This window comes from Rhinatrema bivittatum, chromosome 6 (assembly GCF_901001135.1).
Source record: "Rhinatrema bivittatum chromosome 6, aRhiBiv1.1, whole genome shotgun sequence".
Taxonomy (NCBI): domain Eukaryota; kingdom Metazoa; phylum Chordata; class Amphibia; order Gymnophiona; family Rhinatrematidae; genus Rhinatrema; species Rhinatrema bivittatum.
The window spans coordinates 270522540-270545158 of NC_042620.1; the positions used below are offsets into that span (position 1 = coordinate 270522540).

At 45.6% G+C, this 22619-nt stretch overlaps 1 protein-coding gene across 3 annotated transcripts in view; it reads right to left on the reverse strand.

The window, feature by feature from the left end:
• FAAH2 (fatty acid amide hydrolase 2) overlaps positions 1-22619 on the reverse strand; it is a 106267-nt gene that overhangs the window by 20298 nt on the left and 63350 nt on the right. For 2 of the 3 annotated variants that reach the window (XR_003857522.1, XM_029607187.1), the window contains exons 8-10: positions 18927-19046; positions 8596-8707; positions 7492-7686 (exon numbers count right to left, since the gene is read on the reverse strand). Coding sequence is in view for 2 of the 3 variants with exons in the window: in XM_029607187.1 (XP_029463047.1) it covers positions 7492-7686; positions 8596-8707; positions 18927-19046 (427 nt within the window). In the remaining variant the exon portion in view is untranslated. The remainder of the gene's footprint in view (positions 1-7491; positions 7687-8595; positions 8708-18926; positions 19047-22619) is intronic. The other variant, XM_029607188.1, reaches the window with a different exon arrangement.

A 22619-nucleotide genomic window follows, 5' to 3' on the forward strand; every position in this document is an offset into this window, starting at 1 on the left:
CCATACCTGTCCTGAAGGAACCCCAGCCAGCCAGGTTTTCAGAATGAATATGTATGAGATACATTTACATGCAGTGGAGGCAGAGCAGGCAAATCTCCCTCATGCATGTTCATTGCGAGGATCCTGAAAACTTGACTGGCTGGAGGTCCTCCAGGACAATTTGGGAACATCTGCAATAGAGGTTGTGAAACCAAAAATGGTAACAGAATTCAAAAAATCATAGAATAAGCACAGAAGATCCCTAGCAGTGAAGAAATGAGGGGAAAGCCAGAGATCAGTTGGAGTCTGTAGCAATGCAATGGGAGAGAAACTGGTCATCTATTGTCACATTCTTGTGACAGTATTTCCCAAACCTCTCTTGGAAGCTCACCTAGTCAGTCAGGTTTTCAGGATTGCCACAATGAATATGCATGAGATATATTTGCATACTCTGGGTCTCCAATGTATTCAAATCTCTCTCTTGCATATTCATTATGGATATCCTGAAAACCCAACTGGTTAGGTGTGACTCCAGGAGAGGGTTGGGGAAAAATGTTCTAGGACACTGGTGGGAGGATGCAGTATTGAAAACGATCCACCCGTCACAAGGGAAGAGGAGCAAAGGACAATACACATGGTGGAGAAAGGAAGCATGACCTAGTAATACCGCAGGCCAAGGTCGTACCAGCAGGTTATAACTGCCCAGAAACCAACCAGGTCGGAGCCAACGTGTTGGTGATGGACAGATGCTGTCCAGCAAGACCATGGGGTCACAGAAAGTCAGATGTCTGAGTAACAATCTTATTAATTTCGGTAACTTTTTGGATTGTTGAAGGGCTTAGTGGTGGGCCATGGAGGAGGGGGGCACAGAATGAGTGCTGGATTATTAGGATGATTTTCAAAGGGTTTGGGATCATAACTTTTGGAGGTAGGCGACTAAACTGGCCTATTTGAAAAATGACAAGGGCCGAGTACCTAATTCAGTTTTCTAATTTCACTAGGAGCCTAAATTTAGGACCCTAAAAAGGGCATGGCTACGGGGGTGAATTTAGCAAAGGGAAATAATAGATGTGCTGGCAAATAGATGGGCTATAAATTGCTGTAAACATAGATATAAATAAAGTTAGGGACTTAGCACTGATTTTCAGCACTAACCTAGGATCCTAAAGCTAGGCTCATGACTAGCAAGCCTAACTTTAGGCTCTTGTTTTAGACCCCTAAGTTTGACTGAAAACTTCAGGAGTTAGCTCGACAAAATTTCCTGTTTCAAATTTTACCCCCACTGATTGCTAAATTTTGGCCAGGCAAACTGAGACACTACTACTTACCTGATAATTTCCTTTTCCTTAATCCAGTCAGATGGATTCAGGACCAGTGGGTTATGCACTTCTACCAGCAGATGGAGATGGCGCAAACTGACATCACAGTATATATACTCCTGCAGTGACATCAGCCTGCCAGTATTCTCTTCAAAAGCAACTGTGGACAGACTAGCAAAAACTTGATTAAAAACAGATAACTATTTCAGTACTCAACCAACAGGAAACACTGAATGCAGGCAAAGAATGTATGCATACTAATCTAGGGACTGGACTATCACTTACCAGTAACCCTGGAACACATAGCCATGTAAGAAGAACATAAGGGCGAGAAGCTGAATCCATCTGTCTGGATTAAGGAAGTAGTAGTAATTTCTCATTTCCTAGCACCCAGACAGATAGATTCAGGACCAGTGGGATGAACCCAAGCTACTCCCGAACAGGGTGGGAGGATGCCCGCGGTCCAGTCAAAACTGAATGTGCAAAGATTGCATCCTTCCAGGTCTGCAAATCCAGACGATAATACTTGGAAAGGGTGTATAAGGAGGACCATGTCGCAGCTCGGTAAATATCAACAGAAGACAACAATCTAACCTCCGCCCACGACACTGCCTGAACTGTAATGGAATGAGCCCTAACCTGAGTAGGCAACGGCTTTTCAGCAGCCACATACACAACAATGGCTAAGAACATAAGAAGATCATAAGAACATGCCATACTAGGTCAAACCAAGGGTCCATCAAGCCCAGCATCCTGTTTCCAACAGTGGCCAATCCAGGCAATAAGAACCTGGCAAGCACCCAAAAACTAAGTCTATTCCATGTTTGATTGCCACAGCACACTGAGCCAACGATTTCCGTGTATTATCCACTATGACGCCTAGATCTCTTTCCTTGGTGGTAACTCCTAAGATAGAACCTACACTGTATAACTACAGCAAGGGTTATTTTTCCCTATATGCATCATCTTGCACTTGTCCATGTTAAATTTCACCTGCCATTTGGAAGCCCAATCTTCCAGTCTTGCAAGGTCCTCCTGTAATGTATCACAATTCGCTTGAGAATTAACTACTCTGCATAATTTTGAATCATCCGCAAATTTGATCACATCGCTCATCGTATCCCTTTCCAGATCATTAATAAAAGCACCGGTCTAAATATAGACCCTAAGGCACTCCACTGTATACCTTTTTCCACTGTGAAAAATTACCTTTTTGTCCTTCTCTCTGTTTCCTGTCTTTTATCCAGCTTGCAATCCACAAAAGGACATCGCCTCCTATCCCATGACTTTTTAGATTTCTTAGAAGCTTTTCATGCAGGTCTTTGTCGAATGCCTTCTGAAAATCCAAATACACCACATCTATGGGTTCACCTTTGTCCACATGTTTATTTACCCCTTCAAAAGTGAAGCAGATTTGTGAGTCAAGACTTACCTTGGGTAAATTCATGTTGGCTGTGTCCCATCAAACTATGTCTATTTAAATGTTTTGTGATTTTCTTCTTTATAACGGTTTCCACAATTTTTCCTGGCACTGAAGTCAGGCTCACCGATCTATAGTTTCCCAGATCATCCATGGATACCTTTTTAAATATAGGGGTTACATTGGCCATCTTCCAGTCTTCAGGTACATCGGATGGTTTTAATGATAGGTGACAAATTAATTGAATAGGTCTGAAATTTCATTTTTCAGTTCTTTCAGAACCCTGGGGTGTATACCATCCGGTCGAGATGATTTACTACTCTTCAGTTTGTCAATCAGGCCTACCACACCTTCCAGGTTCACTGTGATTTGGTTCAGTTCATCACCCATGAAACTTTCTCCAGAACGCTCTCTCTCCAACATTCTCTTCAGTTAACACAGAAGCAAAGAAATCATTTAATCTTTCCACGATGGCCATATCATCTCTAAGTGCCCCTTTAACCCCTTGATCATCCAACGGTCCAACTGACTCCCTCGCAGGCTTTCTGCTTTGGATATATTTTTTAAAGTTTTTATTGTGAGTTTTTGCCTCTATGGTCAACTTCTTTTCAAATTCTCTCTTAGCCTGTCTTATTAATGTCTTACATTTAACTTGCCAATGCTTATGCTTTATCCTATTTTATTCTGATGGATTCTTCTTCCAATTTTTGAATGAAGATCTTTTGGCTAAAATAACCTCTTTCACCTCACCTTTTAACCATGCAGGTAATCGATTTACCTTCCTTCCACCTTTCTTAATGTGTGGAATACATCTGGACTGTGCTTCTGGAACATTTTTGGTTTTTTTAACAATGTCCATGCCTGTTGCACATTTTTTACCTTTGTGCCTCAGGGATCTGTACTGGGACCCATGCTTTTCAATGTATTTATAAATGATCTGGAAACAAATACGACGAGTGAGAATCAAATTTGCAGATGATACCAAATTATTCAGAGTAGTTAAATCACAAGCGGATTGTGATACATTACAAGAGGACCTTGCGAGACTTGATGATTGGGCATCCAAATGGCAGATGAAATTTAATGTGGATTAAGTGCAGGGTGATGCACATAGGGAAAAATAACCCATGCTATAGTTACACAATGTTAGGTTTCATAATAGGTGCTACTACCCCAAGAAAGAGATCTAGGCGTCATAGTGGATAACACATTGAAATCATCGGTTCAGTGTGCTGCAGCAGTCAAAAAAGCAAACAATGTTGGGAATTATCAGAAAGGGAATGGTGAATAAAACGGAAAATATCATAATGCCTCTCTGTATTGCTCCATGGTGAGACCGCACCTCGAATACTGTGTGCAATTCTGGTCGCTGCATCTCAAAAAAGATATAGTTGCGATGGAGAAGGTACAGAGACGGGCAACCAAAATGATAAAGGGGATGGAACAGCTCCCCTATGAGGAAAGACTAAAAAGGTTAGGACTGTTCAGCTTGGAGAAGAAACGGCTGAGGGGGGATATGGCAGAGGTGCTTAAAATCATGAGATGTCTAGAATGGGTAGATGTGAATCGGTTATTTACTCTTTCGGATAATAGAAGGACTAGGGGGCATTCCATGAAGTTAGCATGTGGCTCATTTAAAACTAATCAGAAAAACTTCTTTTTCACTTAATGCACAATTAAACTCTGAAATTTGTTGCCAGAGGATGTGGTTAGTGCAGTTAGTATAGCTGGGTTCAAAAAAGGATTGGATAAGTTCTTGGAGGAGGAGTCCATTACCTGCTATTAATTAAGCTAACTTAGAAAATAGCCACTGCTATTACTAGCATCAGTAGCATGGAATAGACTTAGTTTTTGGGTACTTGCCAGGTTCTTATGGCCTGGATTGGCCACTGTTGGAAACAGGATGCTGGGCTTGTTGGACCCTTGGTCTGACCCAGTATGGCATTTTTTTTGTTTGTAGCTGCACCTTTCAGTTTTTTCTAACTATTTTTCTCATTTTATCAAAGTTTCCCTTTTGAAAGTTTAGCGCTAAATCCATGGATTTATTTACTGTCCCCCTTTCCAGTCATTAATTCAAATTTGAGCATATTATGATCACTACTGCCAAACAGCCCCATCACCATTACCTCTCTCACCAAATCCCGTGTGCACTGAAAATTAGATCTAAAATTGCTCCCTCTCTCGTTGGTTCCTGAACCAATTGCTCCATAAAACTGTCATTTATTCCATCCAGGAACTTTATTTCTGTAGCATGTCCTGATAATTCACTTACCCAGTCAATACTGGAGTAATTAAAATCTCCCATTATTATTGCACTATCAATTTGGTTAACTTCCCTAATTTCTCTTAGCATTTCACTGTCCGTCTCACCATCTTGACCAGGTGGATAGTAGTATACTCCTATCACTATAGTTTTCCACCATACACAAGAGATTTCTATCTATAAAGATTCAATTGTGCATTTAGTCTCATGCAGGATGTTCATCCTGTTGGACTCTATGCCATCCCGGATATAAAGTGCCACCCCACCATCATGATGTTCTTCTCTGTCACTGCGATATAATTTGTACCCCGGTATAGCACTGTCCCATTGGTTATCCTCTTTCCACCATGTCTCTGAGATGCCAATTAAGACTTTGTCATCATTCACTGCTATACATTCTAATTCTCCCATCTTACTTCTTAGACTTCTGGCATTAGCATACAAACATTTCAAAGTGTGTTTTTTGTTTGTATTTTCATTCTGCTTTTCAGTTGACAGGGATAAATTGGAATCTTTTAGCTCGTGTGAGTTTTTAATTACAGGCACTTGGACTACTTTTCTTATTATTGGAACCTCACTGTCGGGATGCCCTAATTCTAATGAGTCATTAGTATCCTTTGACGATACCTCCCTCCGAACCATGCGCTGCTGAGCGATTGTCAGCTTTCCCCTTTGTTCTAGTTTAAAAGCTGCTCTCTCCTTTTTAAAGGTTAGCACCAGCAGTCTGGTTCCACCCTGGTTAAGGTGGAGCCCATCCCTTTGGAAAAGACTCCCCCCTTCCCTAAAAGGTTTCCCAGTTCCTTACAATACTGAATCCCTCTTCCTTGCACCATCGTCTCATCCACGCATTGAGACTCCAGAGCTCTGCCTGCCTCTGGGGACCTGCACATGGAACATTTCAGAGAATGCTACCCTGGAGGTTCTGGATTTAAGCTTTCTACCTAAGAGCCTAAATTTGGCTTCCAGAACCTCCCTCCCACATTTTTTCTATGTCGTTGGTGCCCACATGTACCACAACAGCCGGCTCCTCCCCAGCATTGTCTAAAATCCTATCTAGGTGACGCGTGAGGTTCGGCACCTTCGCACCAGGTAGGCATGTTACCAGGTGATCCTCACGCCCACTAGCCACCTGGCTGTCTACAATCCTAATAATCGAATCACCAACTATGACAGCTGACCTAACCCTTCCCTCCTGAGCAGTAGCTCTGGGAGACACATTCTCAGTGCGAGAGGACAATGCATCACCTGGAGGGCAGGTCCTTGCTACAGGATCCTTTCCTGCTGCACCAGGTTGATGCTCTCCGATCATGAGACCTTCTTCCTCCAAAACAGCACCAGGACTGCCAGTCTGAAGTTGGGACTTTGCTACTATGTCCCTGAAGGTCTCATCTATATACCTCTCTGTCTGCCTCAGCTCTTCCAGGTCTGACACTCTAGCCTCCAGAGATCGGACTCGTTCTCTAAGAGACAGGAGCTCTTTGCATCGGATGCACAGGTACAATTTCTCACCGGCAGGTAAAAATTCATACATGTGACACTCGACGCAAATGACTGGGAGGTCCCCTTTTGCTGCTGGACTGCTGTCTTCATCTTAAATTTATTCAGTTCTTAGTTAAGTTTTAGGTTGCTGTGGGAGTAGGAATGTGTATAATTAGTCTTTTAAATGTATTAGTGCATTCACTATATGTCTGGTAGTGGCCTACAAGGGAATGATCAAACTCTCAATAAGGTGTGGGGAATTTCAGAGTTTAAGTTAAAAGGCTGATTTTTTAATTTTTTTTTTAGTGTGATAGTGATAGCTGCCTATAAATTAAAGGATGAACTAGGGGTAGGTGGGAGAATGGTGGGAGGGTTGGGAAATACAAACTTCTGTATGTTGCCTGCCTTTCTGACTACCTATTTAAAACAAAACACATGAACACACTCAATAATATACCCCAATACTTTTAAGTTTTAAACATTTCTCCAAGCAGTACTTATTGATTCCTTTCAGCCTCCAGCAAGGTGATCCTCTCCTCTCAGTGCTCCCACTGGATTGTGTATTCATCTTTTAGGGCCGATTTTCAAAAGCCATTTACATGCATAACACAATTTTCTGCACGTAAATGGCTGCTTAGCTTGCATAAAAATGTGTGCGTAATCTGATTTCACCCATACTTTTATGAGAATTGGCCGGGTCTTCTGCTTCACAGCACGCACCACTGCCACCGAACCGTCACATTGGCTGATTTTTATTTTGATTACCATAATGAAAAATGAAAGGGTCAATGCCTGTTATTTATGATGATCCTTAACTTAGTGGTTACTTTTTATACTGATGGTTTGTCGTTATACTGACTTCATATTCTGCAGTTTAGTTTTATTTTGTTCATTGCTTTTATTTTGTTCTTAGCTTGCGATGCTTTGCTCCTTTACCTCATCGGATTGTTTATCCTTGTTATAGCTGTCTTTCCGCACAGTCTCGATGGCAACAGATCTCATCCACTCACAAACCAAACACAAAAGCTCACCTGTGTAAGCAAAGTTGAAGGGCATCCCGAGGGGCAAGTGGTGCTTAGGGGCGACCTTGGGATGGGAGGGGTAGAGCAGCACCCCATCCTCCCCCAGCAAGTTCACCATCTCTGTCCGGAGATTCCTGGCCATGCATTCGAGTTTGCTATTCCCAGTAGAGTTCAGTTTGGTCACCTTCTCCAAAAAAGCCAGAACTAGGGGAGGGGAGAAAAGTGATACACGAAAGCTGTAATCTTAGATAGCAAGGGTGGAATAGGTGACACTCGGAAATGACCTGTGCATTTCTACATCCTTCCTGTAAGCAAGGAGGCTTCCATGTCAAATTACGGGAAAGGCAGAAACAGACAACCTACAATTGTCAGCTTTACACTAATGACCAGCTCTCACAATCCCTGGCATGGAAAAGTGTCATGGACTGATGCTGAACACAGAAAACAAAACACAAAGGAGACAAACAAAAAAAGAAAATCTGCAGAGAAGGAGTGGTCTAATGCTTAGAATAACGGGCTGAGGACCAGAGAATCTAGGCTAAAATCCCACTTCTCCCACTGACAATCACCGTGAATGTGGGCAGGCCACTTTATCTCCTGTTAACTCAGGAATCCACTTAGATTGTAAGGTCTTTGGGGCAGGGAATTATTGTATCTGAACACTCATCACCATCTACATCTAGCAGTGCTATATGAATGAGAAGTTTTAACTTATTAAGGCAGAGCAAAGGCTCTACCTTTCAATCTAGATGTCCCCTGGAAGCAATTCCAGAAGCAGAAGACAGTAAGCCAATTCCTCTTAGGGAAAGCTTGTCAGTGGTGGAAGAGAATGCCAAGTTGCAGCTAAGCTGAAGGACTCCTGTGGGTGGGTCACGAAGGCCTGCATGGACAAAGCAGTGGATTTCAGATAATGCTTCAAAGGACTTCTACATCAAAGTATTTTAAAAGCATCCTTGTAACCACTTCTGCTGCTGAACACCTGAGACACTCTTAAGTCCTACTTGCCAGATAGCCTCTGACATAGAATACCAGTACTACTTGTACAGCCAGGGGACAACAAATCCCCAGGATAAACGCCCCAAGATGAAAAAAAATTATATAATTTCAATTTACCAACTGCAGGAAGCGTGTGTGAAGACAACCCCATCATCCATTTCACCAGCTCCCAAGCCGGCCATACTGCCTTCCCATGATCCCCCAATAGGTTTGCAAATGACTGAGCTTCCTAGAAAAGAAAAACGTACAATCACATGCACATACTTGAAAGGAGAAAAAAAAGAAGTTAAACCTTCATATCCTTCCTACCATTCAACAAAATGTATCCACTTAACAGGCCCAGTAATCTCCTGCTTGCTGATAAAGATCCCTTCCTCTTCTTAGTCTCCCACTGCAGGTTCTCTGCGAAGTGTCGGGTGGTTCAGGAGACGTTGCGCAGGTTGCGAGAGCTAGGGGCGGTGATCCCGGTATCTCCACATGAATGGGGCAGGTGTCGTTACTCCATCTATTTTGTGGTGCCGAAAAAGGAGGGACTGTTTCGACCCATCCTGGACTTCAAGTTGGCAACGTCTCCTGAACCACCCGACACGTCGCAGAGAACCTGCAGTGGGAGACTAAGAAGAGGTCGCGAACTGGACGCGCAAACTCTAATGCATAACAGTCTCTTATCACCGAGAGAACACACTGATCCTGTGTAACCTTGGCCCACTCCCCGTAGAAATCTGCCAGCCGGCCCCCTATATAGGGAATGGCGGAGTGGACCAGCCTTGCTTCATTGGGAAGACTTGACTGCTGCTGCTCCTCCCGCCGAGGGAGCTCTGAAAGGCCTTCGTTCTCCGCAAAAGGACTGACCCCAATTCGAGCCCCGTGATTGAAAAGGTTTTTGTGACTGCGACCCTACGGGACCTCTAGAAGGACGAGACCGTCTGCCGTCCCTGAAGCGGGATGGGATTGAAATGTCTGTCGATTCCTATGCTTGTCCTCCGGCAGCTTGTGCACCTTCGTTTCACTCAATTGCTTGATCAGATGTTCAAGCTGTTCCCCAAACAAGAGACGACCCTTAAAAGGCAAGGAATCTAACTGGGCCTTAGAGGAGACATCCGCAGACCCGTGACGGAGCCATAGTAACTGTCGGGCCGCGACCACAATACATATAACTTGCAACAGCGAACGCATCAAATCATAAAGCGCATCAGCCACTTATGCGACTAACGCTTCCACGCGATCTGCATCAGACGTATGAGAACCAGGTAGGCCATCCTGAAAATTCTGCACCCATCACAGACATGATCTCTGCATAAAGCCTGAGCAAATGGCGGCCCGGAGTCCCAAGGCTGCTCCCTCAAAAGTTCTCTTAAGATGAAGTTCTAACTTTCGATCTTAGATATCCTTGAGTGCCGCGGCCCCCGCTACCGGAATCGTAGTCTTTTTAGTAACCACGGAAACCGCCGCATCCACTTGCAGAAGCGCAAAAAGCTCCAAGGTCTGCTCTGGCAAGGGGTAGAGTTTGGCCATAGCTCTACCCACCCTCAAGCTGGAGTCAGAGGAATCCCACTCGTGCTCAACCAACTGGCGCACCGACTTATAAGGGAAGGCAGAAGGAGGAGCCCGAAGACTGTTCAGGACAGGGTCCGCTCCATCCAATTCTGGAACTTCCTGAGAAGCTTTTTAACCCAGCTCCTCAAGAACCTGCAAGAGCAGAGGGGCCAACTCTTCCCTCTGGAACAACCGTAGAATTTTGGGATCATCACTTTCTGCCACCGACGGCATCCCCACATCATCTCCTTGATCTATGTCCGGATCCTGCGCTGAGGATCCTGTTGCAGCCCCTGCTGGAGGGACTGGGACCTGTAAGCCCCCTGATGCCCCCCCCCCCCGGACTGGGCAGCAACGGGATGCTCGAGTCCCGCAGCCTCATGGACCCTGAATTAGTACCCGAAGGCCGCAGACCCGGATCCTGGGGAGGAAAAGGCAACTGAGGCCCCCCAAGCAGTCCTGCTGTGCCAGATAAGCTTGGTGCAGCAGGAGAATAAAATCTGGCAAAAAGGGCGCGAACCTGGAGGCAAAACAGGAACCTGGTCTCCCCCAGGTCCCTGAGGTAAAGGAACTGATTGATTTGCCCCTCTGGAGAGCCCGTCGGGTGGTCCTGGATGCACCGGGGAGAGCCGCGGACAGAGATCTCCCTCTCCCTCAAAAAATGGCGGCATGCACGAATCCGGCGCCAAAATGGCCGCCGCTCCCGTCTCGAGGGAGCCAGCAGCCCCGGAGTCTTCAGAAGCCTGCAAAAGTGGCCCAACCGCGGCAGCTGTGCACTTAGAAAGGGCCGGCGTTTAGAAACTCCTGGGAGTAGTGAGGGCCCTTCCCCCCGAAACACACCTGGAACAGAGCCCAGACCGACTAAGACCGCCCCACACGCGCGGCAAGCCGAGCCGCGAACCATGCCGGTAAGAAAAGAAACTCAAACAAAAAATAAAAAATCTATCCACAAAAATTGGCGCGACCCGCGGGAGGAGTTGCCCCAGAGCCTTACCTATCAGCCAACTTCCTCTCCTTGTTAAAACTTTTTTTTTTTTTTTTTTAACTAACAAAACAAAAAACTGACAGGATGGCTTCTCTCCTAAGCTGAAAGGAGCTGTCCAGCGCAAATCAGCTATTTTACTAAAGGAGAGAAACCCCTGAAAAGAAAAAGGGCTGAAAGCCGCACGGCCGGCCTCGTGAGGGGAGGGATCTGGACCACTAGATGTACACCCCATGGAACAAATTGGACCTTAACTGGTCCACCTCGACCGAACAGAGAATAGTTCCAAAAAGGAACCAGTCCCCTGGGAGGATGGCTCGCCTGAAAGAGAAAAAAATCTAAAAGGCAAAGGCAAAGAAAAAGACTGCAGGTTTATGCACCAGCCATCTGCTGGAGACAGAGAAATACTGAGCTATTGCAGGTGGCACCAGGGCTTTTAAGCAGTGTCAGCGAGGCTTTTCTCTGTCTCCATCTGCTGGCAGGGATGAATAAAACCCAGGCGTCTGGACTGATCCCGGTACGTACAGGGAACTTGAATTGGCCAGCCCTCTCCTAGAGAGCAGAGAGAGTTTTACTTAAAAAGAAAACAATGCACACTTGGATACTAGTATGTTTTGCTACATCTGGCACTTGCCATTACAGCTAAACACTATCTACATGGCACAGCAGTTCTTGCATCATGGCACAGAAATAAGCAGCTTCTCTTAATGCCATCCTGAAATGCTTCAGTGTGGCTGCCACTCAGTCAAAGGTCACTGCTGGACTAGAATAAAAAGAAAGGAAGGAAGAAAGACTACTGGAAAAGCAAGAACAAAAGGTGTCTCGAAAGGGTTTTGTCATCTTTACTTGATTAGCATGTAAAAGTACAGCTGTTTAGTCAGAAGAGCTGGCAAGAGTCTTCACCATGAGGGGAAACCTGCAGAGTACACATCTGACAGTGACACTCTTGAATTTTGAAGAGGAAGCGTGTGAGTGAGAGAAGGAGAGAGGGCTATAGAAAGAAATTAAAAGATGGTGAAAACCTTAGGGCATTGCTCATGCTCTAATTAACTTCCATTACTTGGAAATCAAAAAACGATCTTTCCTAATCTTATTTCAAGTCAAATTAGCAATATTCTACTTTTTCCATCAGCTCTTTTCAGACTCTTTGTTCCTGGGGGCATTTAGAAGGTAAATTGATAACAGCACACATTATAATAAAGTCTGATACATTTTGCAAACTTTTATCAAGCATTTTAAAATCCTCAAATAATTAGCTAATTATGCGTACAAACTCACAGCTGCTCCAAGCAGGACATAACTCATGCAGGGTAACTTACCAGGTTCGGCCTCTGTTGGAAACAGGATGCTGGGCTTGATGGACCCTTGGTCTGCCCCAGCATGGCAATTTCTTATGTTCTTATGTACACACTTTAAAAATCAAACAGCATGTGCACAAGTCGCAACTCCGCCCCAACTCAGTCCGCCGGAGCGCCTCGCCTCAGTGTGCACGAGATACACTCTTTTATACACATTGAGCCTGAGTAAAGTTTAGAAAGGAAAATTGGTTCTTACCTGCTAATTTTCGTTCCTGTAGTACCAGCAGAGGGAGGCAGAGAAACATTCTACTGACTCTGACGTATACCCTAGGGTGCCACCTGCAGTCCATCAGTATTGAACGATATCAAAGCAGAAATGTAACTACTAAAATACTATCTATCTAAACTCTAAAACGTACTTCCAACTCACAAATCATAAATGCAAGAATAATCCCAAAAAATAAAACGTGGGAATAAACAAGAAACATTAAGAAAAGTAGACAGCATGAAAAGCGGTTTACAAGCCAAAACAGTGAACGAGCGGACTCTCTGAAAAGATAATTGCCATACACAGACATAAAGGGCGGGCATCTGGACTGATCCATGGTACTACAGGAACAAAAATTAGCAGGTAAGAACCAATTTTCCTTTCCCTGTACGTACCTGGATCAGTCCAGACTCTGGGATGTACCAGAGCTGATTTACTTGGGATGGGACCCAGAGAGTCCCGCTCGGAGAACAATCTCTCTGAAGGCTGCCAAACTTGGAGCCTGGACATCTAAGCGGTAATGACGAGCAAAAGTATGCAACAACTTCCAAGTCGCTGCCTTACAAATCTCCTGAGGAGAAACTAGTTGATATTCCGCCCAGGACGTAGCTTGCGACCTAGTGGAATGAGCTCTCAAACCTTCAGGAAGATCTCGACGAGTAGAAGATAAGCTGAACGAATTGTCTCTTTTAACCAATGAGCAATTGTAGCCTTGGAAACATTGTGACCCTTACGAGGACCACTCCACAACACAAACAAATGATCAGACAATCGAAAACTGTTGGTAACCTCAAGATAACGTAACAGTACCCGTCGTACATCCAATTTCTTAAGATCCTTAGAGGAAGGATCCATACGATCTAAACACGGAAAAGCAGGAAGCTGTATCGACTGACTTAAATGAAAAGAAGATACAACCATGGGCAAAAAAAGAAGGCACAGTACGTATAATCCACAAAACCATCCACAATCAACTCCCGCTCGACCTCCGGATCCCTCTCACACTCCACACGTCATCCAGACCCATCAGAAAAATATACAAAGGTTCCCTACACGCCCCATCAACAAAAGCCTCACGCCACACCGCCACCAAAGAACGAGCATTCTCGATAGCAGGACCTACTATCTGGAATAACATCCCACTGGATCTCAGACTGGAACCTTGCCTACAAACGTTTCGGAAAAAACTCAAAATCTGGCTATTCCGCCAAGCGTTCCCATAATTTGGTCCGAACCAGGAATTGATCCAAATCATGAATCCAGACAATTGAAGTCTGCCCCGTTATATAAGTAGATATGACCCCTTTAAACTTTGTTATCTCTATCTTCTTTCTTTCTTCAGCTCCCATGTTGATACTCCTTGTTCAATGTAATTTCTGGCTTTTTGTTTTTGCTTCTGTTAATGACCTTTTGTTAATGGTCATTAAAGAATGTTTACCCCCAGGTTCAATGTAAACCGACCTGATATGACCTGTCATGAAGGCCGGTATATAAAAGAATTAAATAAATAAATAAATAATGAAACTCCCGTATCAGAAATTCTAAGAAAAGGCTCTCTGCAAGACAAGGCCTGTAACTCCGAAATTCTACGAGCTGAGGAGATGGCCACAAGGAAAACCACCTTCAACGTAAGATCTTTCAAAGTCATATGTTTAAGGGGTTCAAAGGGAGCCGCACACAGAGCTCTAAGAACCAAATTCAAACTCCATGCAGGACAAGGGTTCCAGAACGGAGGACGTAGATGTTGTGCACCTTGGAGAAAACGCGCTACATCCAGGTGCACGGCCAAGGATAATCCTCGAACTTTACCCCGAAAACATTCAAGAGCTGTAACTTGGACACGTAAGGAACTGCAAGACAAACCTTTCGCTACGCCATCTTGTAAAAAGGATAAAATATCCAAAACAGAAGAGTGCACCGGATTTAATTGATGTTCAGAACACCATGACTCAAAAACTTTCCACACCCTCGCATAAGCCAAAGATGTAGAAGGTTTACGAGAACATAATAAAGTAGTTACCACAGCATCTGAGTAACCTTTGTTCTTTAACAGATGCCTCTCAAAAGCCATGCCGCTAGAGAGAAGCGTTCGACCTCTTCCAAACAAACCGGACCCTGAAGCACGGCAGATCCCGAAACCATAGGGACCGTCCTGCGCTAGACTGACCAAGTCCACGAACCACGGACAGCGTGGCCACGCCGGAGCCACTAAAACAACTTCGACTCGCTGAACCTCTATCCAACGCAGGACCTTGCCGATCAGAGGCCAGGGTGGAAACACATAGAGAACATTGTTTGGCCAGGGAACTACCAGAGCGTCCACTTCTTCCGCTCCTCTTTCCCTCCTGCGGTTGAAGAACTGAGGGGCTTTGGAATTCTGGAATGTGGCCATGAGATCCACTGCCAGTGTGGACCATCTGTTGCATATTAACTGATAGGCTTCCTCGCACAGTTCCCACTCCCCTGGGTCGAGATGATGCCGACTGAGAAAGTCGGCTTGAACATTGTCTACCCTGGCAATGTGTGAGGCTGCGATGCTGAGCAGATGTTGTTCCGCCCAGGTGATCAGCTGTTGTGCTTCCTGCACTACCAGGAAGCTTCGAGTTCCTCCTTGGCGGTTGATGTACGCTACTGTGGTCACATTGTTGGAAAGAATCCGTACCAACGTCCCGCATAGGAGAGGTTGAAGAGCGATCAAGGCTAAGCGTACCGCTTTGGTCTCTAACTGGTTGATAGATCACCACGCTTCTTCTTCGGACCACTGAACTTGAACAGATGTTTTCTGACATACTGCTCCCCAGCCTGAAAGACTGGCGTCGGTAGTGACCACAGTCCATTCCGGAATCTCTAGAGGTACTCCCCTCTGTAGATTTGCCAGCTGTAAGCACCAATCCAGGCTGAATCGAGCCATCTCCGTAAGGGGAAGGGGAAGGTGGTATAGTTCCGAAACCGGATTCCAGCGCGAAAGCAATGCGGACTGAAGTGGCCTCATATGCACAAAGGCCCAGGTAACCAACTCCAGAGTAGAGGTCACTGAGCCTAAGACTGTCAAGTAATCCCATACACATGGTATAGGAATAGACAGCAAATCTCGTTTGAAGCTTGAGAAGGCGATGTCCGGAAGGAACACCTTCCCTTGATGAGTGTCCAACAGTGCACCCAAAAACTCCAGAGACTGGGAAGGGACTAGGTGACTCTTGTCCTTGTTGATCACCCAGCCTAGAGACTGTAAAAGGTCGATGACCCTGCTGATCGTTGAGCGACAAAGAGATTCTGACTTCGCTCGAATTAAAGAGTCGTCCAGGTTCAGATGTACCAACAGGCCCTCCTTCCTGAGCTGTGCAGCCACCACAATCATTACCTTGGTAAATGTTCTGAGAGCTGTGGCTAACCCAAACGGGAGAGCCCTGAATTGATAATGTTGCCCTAGAATGCAAAACCTGAGAAACTTCTGATGATCGGAACGAATGCAGATGTGAAGATAAGCCTCTGTGAGGTCGAGAGATGCTAGAAATTCTCCTCTGTGTACCAAAGCTATGACAGACCAGAGAGTTTCCATTCGAAACTTGGGAATCAGCAGGCAACGGTTGACTCTTTTGAGATCAAGAATGGGACGAAAGGTTCCTTCCTTTTTTGGAACGACGAAGAAAATTGAGTAATGACCCCTCCGATGTTCTGATGTTGGAACTGGAACTATAGCTCCGAGCTTAAACGCTGCAGAGAGTCCTTGATTACGCGATGTTTTTCTAAGTAAGAACATGGAGAAATTAGAAACCGGTGGTGAAGCCGCCAAACAAAATCTAAAGCGTAACCTTGATTTATTACTGAAAGAACCCACTGATCAGATGTCAATCTGGCCCATTCCCCGTAAAACCGGGACAGTCTGCCCCCTATAATCGGAACCGGGGAAAGGACCGGCCGTATCTCATTGGGTAGACTTTGAGCCACCTGAGGCTTGGGAAGATCCAGGTCTTCTGAAGCGGTGGCCACGAAAGGACTGAGACCAATTCTGTTGCCTACCTGAAGACTGCTTAGCAGGTGGAGCTGAAGGATGAGAAGAACGAAATCTTCTACTAGACCGAAAACGAGAGCAGGATGAGAAAGAGCTTCGAGGTCTAGGACGATCCTCTGGTAATTTGTGGATCTTATTCTCCCCTAGGGACAAAATTAAATCTTATAATTCCTTACCAAAGAGCAATTTGCCTTTAAAGGGTAAAGCCCCTAACTGAGCTTTTGAGGATGCGTCTGCAGACCAATTCCTCAACCAGAGGAGTCTGCAAGCCGATACTGAAGCAACAATAGAGCGAGCCGAGGTCCTGATGAGATCATATAAAGCATCTGCGCTATAAGCAACTGTAGCCTCCAATCTACCAGCTTGTGCTACCTCCTCATTAGAGAGGGAAGAATTTTTTTGCAATGCCTGGATCCATCGCAGGCCACTAGCAAAGCCAAGCTACTACACATGGCCGCCCGTACACCTAGAGCAGAAACCTCAAAAATTTGCTTGAGCTGAACCTCCAGTTTACGATCCTGAAGATCTTTAAGAGCGTAGCTCCCGTCATTGGAATAGTCATCCTCTTAGTGACAGCTGACACAGCAGCATCCACTTTGGGAAATTTTAAAATTTCCAAAGCCTCCTCAGGTAATGGATACAACTTCTCCATAGCTCGTGCTACCTTAAGACCTAATTCAGGAGTGTCCTACTCCCAATACAAAAGGTCAGTGAGAGAAAGATGAAAAGGAAAAGATATCATCGGACCCCTAAGGCCTAGCAACACTGGGTCAATATTACCCATCTGAGAATCCTTCGCCAGAGCCTCCAGACCCAATTCCAGTAAAATTGCCAGAATTAAAGGACTAAGTTCCTCCCTTCTAAAAAGGCGGACTACTTTGGGATTATCCCCATCCGCTATGTGAGGGTCAAAACTACTGCCCAAAGCAGGATCTCCACCGAGATCCCCATCCGGCAGGGACTTATCCGGGACAGGCAAAGAATCATGTTCAGAATCCTCCAAAGTAGAAAAAATAGACTGATCCTGGCCTGAACGAAGGGGACGCTTCGGAGCTGACCCAGCCCCAAAATCGCTAGGTCTCGCCCGTTTGGAGGAGCAGGGCTTTAGACCCTTTCCAGATGAGTGATCCCTGTGTTTTTTATGAAACTTCCTGGACTTATAAGCCTTACGAAGAAAACGAATAAAATCCTCCGAGAAGGGAGAAGAAGAAGAATTTGACATCTCCTCCAGGCTCTCATCAGATAAACATACCCCTGTATCTCGCGGCTTGTCCCCCCCAGGAACCACCGGCTGCGGCAACAAGGGAGGCGGGTCCAGAGCTCCCTGAATAATTTGCTGTGTCGCCGCCCTCAAAGAAGATAAAACAGCTTCCGTTCCTGCACTACAGCGAAACGGGTCCGGGGTAGGGGAGCAGCTGCGCCGGGGTTTCGGGGCCGCACGAGGCAGCCGAGTCACTTCTTTCGCCGGTAAATTAGACGAGCCTCCTCCCCCGGGGAGGCAGGCGGAACAGAGACTCTCTCTGGAGAGATGTGTGCGCGTCTCCGCAGGCGCAGCAGGCCGCGCCTCGCATTGTAAAGAAAAAAATGGCGCAAATTTAAAATAAAAATATAAAATAAACCCCGGCTAAAAACAACTAGGCACGGCACCGCTGAACACCGAAAAGGTAAGCAAACCACGAGACAGCTGTCATGAAAGCAGAAAACAAAAAATAAAAAATTACTTTTTTTTTTTTTACCTGACCAAACGCCGCGGACCCCGGGAGCTGCTCCAAGTAGCGTGAGTGAGCCGGGCCCCCCGGTATCACCCCTGCCAGGAGTGGTTGCTGGGTATAAAACCTCCCCAACTCCAACGGCCTCAGAACCAGGAGGGATAGTCCCTTCAGGACCTCCCGACCTCCCGGGAGGCAATGAGACAGCTGTGAAGAAAAATGACACTTTTTTTTTTTTAAATAACTTAAATAAAAAGAACAACTTCTCACAAAGAGAAATAGAGAACCTAATAAAGATTAACTCCTAAACTACCTGATTAGAAAAAACAAAAAAACTAATACAGACTGCAGGGTTAGGCACGTCCACCTCTGCTGGGAGACAGAGAAATACTGATGGACTGCAGGTGGCGCCCCAGGGTATACGTCAGAGTCAGTAGAATGTTTCTCTGCCTCCCTCTGCTGGATTTGTGACATAACCCAGGGTCTGGACTGATCCAGGTACGTACAAGGAACATTTATTTACATGCATAAAAAGAACAGGTTTGAGAGGGTTGCGCACTATTTTAAAAATCTGCAAAAATGTGGTCTTTCAGTTACTGACTGCGCAGGTGATCTTCCCCACTGAAAGCTTGTGGAAACTCACCTGCCCATCAACGCCCCCAGATAACATCAAAGCAGTCCAGATCTGGAAGGAGTACTTCATCTTCCGAATCTTCACGTGCTGCACCGAGACGCCGAGTTGCGACTCCAGATGCTCCACCACCTCCAACCAACAATTAAAAAAAAAAAAAAAAAAACCCAAACCTCACACCCCAACTCATCTTAGTCAGATTTATATTATTAAACAAATATTTTGTTTTTTCATAGCAGTTTAACATTCAGAAAGGACCCCAAAGTACATTTCAAACAGAGCACTGCAGAAACAGGAGTACTGTCACCTCAGCTGCTGTAAAAGAGCTTAGGGCAGGGATCCCCAAAATATGGCACACAGGCTGGACCTCCCAGGCAGTGTTCATTTCTCTGACCCGCCCTGCTTTTTCTTTAACCAGCCATATCCAGCTCAGGGAATAAATTTTGTTTGTTTTTAGGGGCAAAGGAAGCAGAAAGGCTGGCAGAGATCTGAACTCTCAATGAGGATTGGCCCTTCAGCTGTCAGGAAAAGGCCAAACAGTTACTCCTGGGGGAAATCTGCATTACTGCAGAGTGCAGAATTCCCTTCCCGCACAAAATTCCAATATTTTGCACAGAATTTGGAGAGAGTGACAGTGGGCCGTGAGCGGAGCCTATCCCACTCGCGGCAAAGATCTGGTAGGACTGGCAGCCACAAGCCCATCCCGCTCATGATGAAAATGAAGACCTAGCAGGCCTGGTGGCCATGAGCAGATTCTATCCCACTCGCTGCGAAGATCATGTTCACTGTGAGCCCATCCCGCTCACAGTGAACATGAAGACCTGGCAGTCCATCAGCTGCGAGTGGAGCTCATGCTGCTCGCAGCGAGGATGTGACACACTCAGCAAGGTGAAAAGCGGGTGCATGCTGTGGATGTGTGTGAATGTGAGAGAATGTGTATGAGTGAGAGATTGGAAGCTGGTGTGTGTGTATGAGAGAGTGAGGGTACATGTTTGATTGTGAAAGAGGGAGCATGTGTGAAGTGGTATGTTTGTGTGAGAGAGAGTTAGTCTGTGTGCAAGGGTGTGTGTGTGAGTGTGTGAGAGAGAGAGAGAGAGAGAGGGAATCTGTGTGAGGGTGAGTGGGTATATGAGTGAGAAAGAGAGGGAGCTTGTGTGAGAGAAGGAGAGACAGTGGGAGTATGAGAGAGGGGTCAATCTCTGGGAGTGGAGGGCTAAGGAGTTAAGATAGAGTGGAAGGGATTGAGCTTAGAAGGGGAGGGGAGAAATAGTGGAGGGTGGAGGAGTTGGGGCCTGAAAGGGCAAAGTGAAAGGGGTCTGGCCAGGGGAGTAAGGAGATAGGGTGGAAGGGACACCCAGTGTTCTTCTAGGGAAATTCTGTTAAAAATATTTAAAACTCTGCATCTTTGAGTAATAACTTTTCTTTATTAAATTTTTGATTAATTACTCAAAAACTGTGATTTAAATAGTGTTATTTTGACCAATATAGAGTATGCAGAATTTTGCAGCACCCTCTGGTTAAAGTACAATCCATTTCGAATTTATTTATGTGCCTATTTGTAAACCGTTGTGATGGTATATCACTAAACGACGGTATAGAAAAGTTTTTAAATAAATAAAAAATAAAATACATTTTAAAGTTTTGTGTGCAGAATTCCCCCAGGAGTAATCAGTGAAGAAGTGAAGTGAATAAATGAAGTGCTGGGAGCTGAAAGAACTTGCAGCACTTATGTATTATGCAAGTGGGAGGCGGTAAACTACTCTTCACCTCCCACATTACACAGGAGAAACATTTGAAAAAGTTCTGTGGTGAGGGTAGGGGGACAAGGATTTTCTAGAATATTCTAATTTAGGAGAGGGGGTGGGATCAGCACCGCTTGGGCTGCCACTCTTTTGAAGAGATGGAGATGGGGTGAGGGAGGCTCCACTGCTCTGCCACTAATTTTTTTTTTTTTTAACCAATATTCAGTAAGCTGATAAGCAGCAAAGTTATCTGGATAACTTTATCCAAGTATATTCAGCAGAAGATAAGTTTTGCTGAATATTCAGCTTAGGTTAATCTGGGTTATTTTACCCAGATAACTTTCCCGCTTGTTGACTTACCATATTTTCTTTTTAACAGAATTAGAATCTCACCACAAATTTCCGAAACTAGACAAAATAACGTACACGACAGATGCTTGGCACAACTTTCTCACAAAGTTTTCTTCACTATCATGAGCGCAACTGTGCGTGACATGTACTGTATGCCAAAAAAATGCTCCAAGTAACAAAACTTTGAGGGAAAAAGCTGTGTCATACATTCCTATCTCATTTCAGCAATTTTCAGAAAACAACAGATTCTGTGTTCTACATAAGGAGAAATTTCCTTACCTGTTAATTTCCTTTCTATTAGCCCTGCTACATCAGTCCAGCCATGACAAGTGGGTTAACTCCCCATACCAGCAGATGGAGGCAAACTAAACTGATTTTTACTGTGACATACTTAGGGGGTGGTGCTAGCAGCAGAGATCCAGTATCCTTCTGACAAAGCTTCGGATCAGACCCCCATCAATGAAGAGTAATTAAACTTTTAGGTGCCAACCTTCCACAAGTGGAACTTTTTTTCATATACTTTTAATTACTTGCCAATTTTTTTATACCATATTTGGGTCTAGTTAACTAAGATATGTAAAAAGGGGCATCAGGAAATAATTTCTTCAATGAGCAGGATCTAAAAGGTTAATTCTTGTGCCCAAAACTGAGAAGTTTCCCTATAACAAAATAACAAGAGGGAAGGAACTGGAACACAACAAAGGGAAAAAGAAGAATCCCAGCCAACCACTGTACCCATCCTGAAAAAAAAGCCTATCTTCACTTCCAGGGAGGGTCCTGGACTGGTGTAGCAGAACTAATGGAAAGGAAATTAATAGGTAAGGAAATTTCTCCTTCCATCTCATCCTGCTACACCAGTCCAGCCATGGCAAGTGGGAAGTACCAAAGCTTCATCTAACTGGGCAGGATGAAGTATGGACTGCCCTAAGGATCCCCTCCCTGAACACCGTATCCTCCTGCGCCATGATGTCTAGATCAGCGCTTCTCAACTGGTGTGTCGCGACACACTAGTGTGTCGCCAAACACCGGCAGGTGTGTCGCGTCTCCCGGTGTCCCACTGCCCCATTGTACTTTCCTTCTCCCTTTTTCCAGCCCCCGCGGTCCAATTGAAAGCTTCCTTTCTTCCTACCCCCACTGCCCAATGGGAAGCCTCCTTCATTTTGCCTTCCCCCGCGCAGGCCAATCGGAAGCCTCCTCCCTGCCACCTGCCAGTGGTAGTAGGAAGAAGGGAGGAAGCCTTTGATTGGCCGGTGAGGCAGGCATGGCACTGCCCGGGAGTGGGGTGGGAGGAATAGCAGTGTAGAACCCCGACGAAGCATGGCCGCTACGGGAGCCCATCCCCGTAGCGGTGAAGAGAAAACCCGACCACGACGGTGCAAGGCCGCTACGGGAGCCCATCCCCGTAGCGGTGAAGAGAAAACCCGACCGCGACGGTGCAAGGCCGCTACGGGAGCCCATCCCCGTAGCGGTGAAGAGAAAACCCGACCGCGACGGTGCAAGGCCGCTACGGGAGCCCATCCCCGTAGCGGTGAAGAGAAAACCCGACCGCGACGGTGCAAGGCCGCTACGGGAGCCCAGCCCCGTAGCGGTGAAGAGAAAACCCGACCGCGAC